The 6,404-nt window shown below is 47.5% G+C and overlaps 1 protein-coding gene across 1 annotated transcript; it reads right to left on the bottom strand.

Moving 5' to 3' along the window:
- Positions 1-382: 382 nt before the first annotated feature.
- Positions 383-5,165, bottom strand: ARMCX1 (armadillo repeat containing X-linked 1). Its single transcript, XM_003276467.4, has 4 exons — positions 4,422-5,165; positions 4,054-4,107; positions 3,446-3,510; positions 383-2,272 (listed from the first exon to the last, which is right to left on the bottom strand). Exon 4 carries the CDS (start codon positions 2,148-2,150, stop codon positions 789-791), a length of 1,362 nt encoding a protein of 453 aa, XP_003276515.1. The 5' UTR covers positions 2,151-2,272; positions 3,446-3,510; positions 4,054-4,107; positions 4,422-5,165; the 3' UTR covers positions 383-788.
- Positions 5,166-6,404: the final 1,239 nt, after the last annotated feature.

Raw genomic sequence — 6,404 nt, 5'->3', positions numbered from 1 at the left:
CAGACACCCCAGTTTAGCAGTTAGGGGTGCTCCACGAACAGGACTCACCTCTACTGCCTGACTCTCTCTCGTCACTACCCTCCCTACACTTTCCATTCCAGCAGGCCAGCACTTCTCTCTGGAGAAGGATTCCCATCTCCATGCCTTTCTTCTCATCCCTCCTCCCATCTTGAGTGCCCTTCTGACTTTTTGTATCCTATCCTTCAAACCCAGCTTACTTAAGAGTTCTCTGAAAAACTTTCCTTGAGCACTGTGGCCTGCAGCTGTTTCTGCTGCCTCTAAGCGCTGATGGTCTCCCAGTTTCGTTAATATCTCTTTGTTTTAGTTTCCATGTATCTTACCTTTCCAAACAGATCATAAACGCAAGGACAAGGACAATGTCTTTTTTTTCTGCTGCTTAAAACACAACTTTATTGATGAAACACAAGTCTTAGAATAACAAATATAAACTAATATAAAAGTGTAGCTTATTCATGATGTATAACTAATTCATTGTCAGTTTAGGTAGAGGAAAGATTAAAAAATCTCAATCTAGGTAATAAGATCAAATCAATCAATTCTTTCTGTGTACAAATACTAATATTCCACTTGGCATCCTTAAAATGGTTCATCCTAAACCCAACCGTTACAACCAACATCAGTCACTGTTATGATATATGATAATCATTATTCCAAAATAGCAGCTGCAAAGATCTCTTTACCATATACGCACAATGAAAAACAAAGAATTTACAAATCACATCGTACCAACTGCAAATACCTCAATATTGTTTGGGACAGACTCCAAATTAGAGTTTGGTTAATACTTTCAGGACTTTTACTTTCACCACCAGATCATTGTGATTTGCTAGTGCTTTGATTTTCTTAACACAAACTCCAGACTCTTTGAATAAGAAAAAAAGTGAACTTCTGCTGAATTCTTTCCTGGATGATGCAAGCCCTTCATTTTTTATGTTGTCATTTATATTCTCAAATAGGGTAAGGATATTAAGAAGAATCTCTCTATCCCATTCTTTATTAAAGAGGGAAATCAATTCTGATGGTACTTTACAACTGACCAGCTCTCTTGTCATGGCTGGATTTTCAGTAAAGTTTATAATTAGTTTCATAATCTGTATCTTGGTGAAGTGATTTCCCAGGAATAACAAAGCAAAAAAGTCTGGAAAAGAATAGGAAAGCAAATGTTGGTAATGATTAGTCACAGTCATGTTGGTTAACAGTCTTAGCCCAGCCATCTGCACAGCTGAGTCCAAGCGACAGACCATGGTGTCATCACACACTTGACTGATGTACGTCTTAATCTTGCCCTGATTTTCTGCGTTCACACTCAAGTTATTAAGGGCATTGTAAGTCTTTTCCCTAATTATGGGGTCTTTCGTTTTTATCAGTTTTGCAATAATTGGGACACCACCCAATTCACGTATGGCATTCTGGTTAAATGAATATGCTGCATTGTTACCCAGAGTGACCAAGGCTACTTCTTGAATAAAAGGATCGTTTGTTCGCTCCAGGATGTTGAGGACCTTTTGGAGGTCGGGAGCACTCAGAATATCATCAATTTTATAAGGAAAGTTGAACTTGCCTCTGCGGACAGGCCATGTTGTAGCTGGAGCCCTGGTGCTCTTACTTCGGGCCTTTCCCTTGGATTTTCCACTTGCCCTGCCCCCGGCCCTAGATCCACTCCTGGTGGGGTGGCAGCCTCCACCCCTGCCTCCTGGGCAGGGTAAACTCGGTGCAAGGGTCCTGTTCCCAGAGATGGTACCCACCCTAGCCCCTTTGCCTGCCTTTGCACTTGCCTGTTCCTTCAGCGTGTTGAAAAGGGCCTTGGCCTTGGCCTCTAGGCCACCTCCGCTGTGGGATCCTGAATGGGCCTTCTCTTTTACACCCCGACAATCCTCGAGTCCCAAACTCACCTCAGGCTTGACCTTTGAATCACCCTGAAGTTTGGCCCCAGACCCTGCCCCAACGTTAGTTTTAGCTCCTTTCACAGTCTCAACCCCAATCTCTGAGGTGTCCGTAGACTCCTCGTCTTCATCCCAGATTTTCTCATTCTCGTCTCTTCCCCAAGCCAGTCTGTATACACAGTAGCAGGCACCAGCCCCGATAACCACACCAGCGGCCACGCAGCCAGCTTCCCGAGTGCGGCCCATGGTATAGCTGGGACAAATCTCTTAACCCGAGCACAAAACAGGCTCGCTCTGGCCCAGAGAAGCGCGCACACGTCGCAGGCGGAGTCTGCAGCTACTGCTGGCCGGCTCTGAGGCAGCTTGACCTAGGAATAAAGGATGCATTTCAGATTTCAGGCTCCTCCTCCTTTTGTGTCTTTGCACGCAAACAGACTGAAACAACGACAAAACAAACAAACATACAAAAATACAGAGATACTGGCAGAGACTCGGAGCTTAATATCTAGATCACTGATTCCTTTCTTCCAGCCGGAAGCTAAGTTTGGAAATTTTCCCCGCTTCAAGACTCTCCAACCTCACGTTCCACCACCCCACCCCAGAACGTTAAAGTTCCCTGCCACCCCTGCCCTTCCAGATGTCCTGTGAACAGTGGCGCCCTCACATGCACCCACAGAGGTCCAGGCAGTTTTTTTTCCTTCTCTTTCTTGCTTCCAAGTGCACTGCTTCGTGCAAACCTGCAGACAAGGGCGCGGGGAGAGGGGTACTGAGAGCTCGGGGGACATATAGCTCTCACCCGGGACGGGACACACATCCCTCTTCTGAATTCCTAGCCCTTTACAGCTGCCTTGCCCAGTGTTTCCCGCCTTCGGTTACCCTCCTCTCCTCACAGAGCTGCGGCTTTGGAATTCATTATCTCCCTCCCTCTTCCTCCTTCGATGATTCCTCTAACCCTCCATTCCACCTCCACCCCTACTCCCATCATTGGCATCCTCCGAAGATGTCGCCACACATTTTCATCGTTAACATTTTCCTTGTAACAAAATGAAGTGAGAATATCTAAAAGCCGTACTGGCGTGAAATGCGTAAAGGTCTCCAACTCTGCCCTTGCCTCCGCCAGCTCCTCCATCTCAAAGGTACCTGGACACCCCCACCCACCCCCACGTGTCGTTATACCAACTACCTCTGCTCTGGAGCAATTTCTTACCTCCCTCACCTTGGTTTCCGCTTCCACTAAACCTCCAAGACTGACAAACTTCAGAAGTGAGTGCTTGGTCGACGGACCAACACCAAGGACACTGTACCCCAAACAGTAATTTGGAGTAACGTCCTCCCAACCCCTGGACTCTCTTGACGCCCACCCCTTCTCAGCTACTTTCTCCCCTGTCTTGTACCTGCAGAGCAATTTCTTTTGCAAGCTCCGAAATGGTGTAGATAAGAAGGAAGGAGGGGGATATGGAAGGGGTCCACGGGCCTACTCGAGTTGCAGTCGCCACCATGCTCCATCCCCAAATAATGCCATCACCCTTATTATGACCTACTTGGTTCTTGAAAACTTTGCGTTTCTTCCTGCTCCAAGGGTTGGACTGGCCTCCGGCCCCTAGATCTGCAGACACAGGCAACAGGGCAGAAACTGATGGCTCAGCGGACAGAAAAGCACTTCGGGGAGTCCCAATATCCACTTTTCCTAATTCAGGGTCCTGGCTGTCAATGGATTTTACCTTTTTGTTTCTCACCCTACCCTCACTTCTCTGGACTCCGCTGACACCAGCCCTCTCGCTTGGTAGTGTGCCCCCACCCCCGTGCCCGCCCCCGGCCCTCACTCGCTCCGGCAGCCCCAGCGGTCGGCCATTTTCCCAGCAAAACCACACCCCTTTCAAACCACTGGAAGCGGGGCGGGGCCAGGGGGGATATGGAAAATCCGAGGAGAAAAACAAAACCAACCGATCTCTTCTATCCCTCTCCCCAACGCACCCTACCCGCAATGACAAGCACTTTTCCTGCAGGCACTGTTACATCCTCTTTTACTGAAGAAAAAAAAATGGCAGGAAGATTGCTTGAGAGTCGGTAAAGGGCCCAAGTTAAGGCAAGGACCTCAGTCATCCCAGTCCTTCTGGGCGCCGCGGGACAGCCCCAGCTTTACACTGACCTGCAGGGATTCCCAGCAGACTATTCCTTTGTTCCCAAATGGCACAGCGTCCTACTGAAAGAAAAGGGGTATGACTGTCAGACAGACGCACAGCCCCAAGATTCTGGCTTGGTAGATGGACCAGCACACAGGACATGAATCCGAATATCTGCCCTCCCTGATTCAAGGCCCTGGATGTTAAAAGTCCCACGACGCCCGAGTCTGGGGTCGCCCCTGGAATCCGGCCCCAAGGTCCACCATTTTCGTTCTAGAAAGGGCCAGGGATACTGCAAGGGTTTGGAGAAAGCGAACTGTGCTCCCCCTTCGGCCTCCACCTTTCACTGCCCGCGCCACAGGGATCCCCTGGCAACGCCCATCCACACACAAACCTGCTGGGATCCAGGCAGTAACCTCGTCCTCCTTCCCCCAGGCCACAGGCCCTCTCGCCCTCTGGGTGATAGGGAGAGTGCAACCGGACCAAACGAAGACTAGAATTAGAAGGACGTCTGCACGCGTCGGCTCCAGCTCACGTGAGGGCCACGTCAACGGTGAGATCAGGACCCCAATTACCACTCCCATCAGCAGCGCCGCAGAAGCCGGCCCTCCCCTTCCTTCCCTGACACATCAGGTCCTGCCACTCATTTTCCTCTTTGCCAACCCCGGAGACCAGAAGTAGCTTCTCTTTGTGGTTGAAATTTGCCTTTCTTTGGTTTACAGAAAGAGGCTGTATCTGCTCCCGTGTCCGTTGGCCTTTTCTTCCTCTTCGAGGAATAATTTTTTATCTTCTCTAGTCCCAGTCCAACTGTCTCTCTCTATACCTCCCCACATCACCAGTCATGAATGTCCAATTTCTTCTGCCCCCCTGTAAAATGTGGAGCAAGATGTTAGAAAAGGAGATAGATCGTGGGAGTGTCTTATTTAAACTTTTCTGCTCATTTGTTTTTAAATCAGTAACGCATTACTTTTATATTAAGAAAATAAAATGATGCTATTTTCCTTTGAGTGGAGAGTTTAAACGGGAGAGAAAACCCAAAAGGCCTCATTAATTTCGTTATTTTATTTGTAACAGAAGGAAAATATTTCTACTGGTTACAGCCAATTAGTAGCTTTTAAAACAAAATAACTCATTTTGAAATTGAAAAGTGGGCTGAGGTGGGTGGATTGCTGGAGCCCAGGAGTTTAAGGCTGCAGTGAGCTATGATCTCACCACTGCACTCCAGCCTGGGTGACAGAGAGCAAGCCTCTCTCTCTTTAAAAAATGGATTTTTTTAACATGATCTATGAATTACTCCACAAAGAGACGACCAGTTGTCTAATCTTGGCCATTTTACACAAATAATTCCTTACTTTTTCTATTTTTGAATCAACTTGCAATTTGATAGGTTAAAGCAACACAACCCTGTCTTACTTAATTAAAGAAAAGCATGTATTTAACGTCCCAAAGTCTTGACCGACTGTTACATGAACCTCTTGTGATTTGATGGCTACTCTGATCACCTGCCTCTGAATTGAATTCCAGTCTACCAATGCTGAGGCACCTGAGGGTGTGAGGGATGCAGAGATGTTCTAATCCTCCCTGCCCTGTCAAGAGCAGAAGAAGGTGCTGCCCTCCCACCCTTCCACATTCCATAGCCTCTCATCCCCTGTATTCAGGCACCGATCTATTGTTCACTCCAAAAATACATATAGATAAGTGACCAAGGTGGTAAATGCCACGTTTACTCAGGTGACCAATCAGAGTAAATACCTTTGGCTCCTTCCCTTCCCTCCCCAAATTCCCACAGAGGTAACAGCAATGCATTGAAGGGCTTACTGTTCCTACCTACCCCTCTGCCCTTATTCATGGTGCCTGAGTGAGCATTGCTCCTAATACTGTGTGCTGCCACCACCTGACCTGAGAGGTGCAGCCCGCTGGGCTTCTTGCCTCTGGTTTCCTTAAAAAGAGAACCTAATCTTGTTGCAGAGTTTCTGCCTGCCAGTCCATATCCACCTTGGTGCCCGCTCAGCCAAATGAATGCCCAAGGAACAATCCCCACGGATTAACCCAGAGTAGGCATTCTCACACGGACAACCTTGTGGACCACCTGCAATTGGGTGCATACGTATATTCATTTTTGTGGAGAAAGGAGCCATAGCTTTCATCAGATTCTCACAGGCATGTATGACTTTTAAAAAATAACTAAGAACTATTAAAATTTTCCTGAAAAAAAAAAGCTATATATCCCCTCAATAGAAAATCTACTCCTCCCCAGCACTGTGGGCGGTTGAAGCTGGTGGATCACTTGAGGTCAGGAGTTCGAGACCAGCCTGGCCAGCATGGTAAAACCCCATTTTTATTAAAAGTACAAAAATTAGCCGGGAATGGTGGCACG

The sequence above is a fragment of the Nomascus leucogenys genome, chromosome X, assembly GCF_006542625.1.
Source record: "Nomascus leucogenys isolate Asia chromosome X, Asia_NLE_v1, whole genome shotgun sequence".
NCBI classification, from domain to species: Eukaryota; Metazoa; Chordata; class Mammalia; order Primates; family Hylobatidae; genus Nomascus; species Nomascus leucogenys.
Note: the sequence above shows the minus strand (reverse complement) of the source record. Positions and strands in the feature narration are given on the sequence as shown.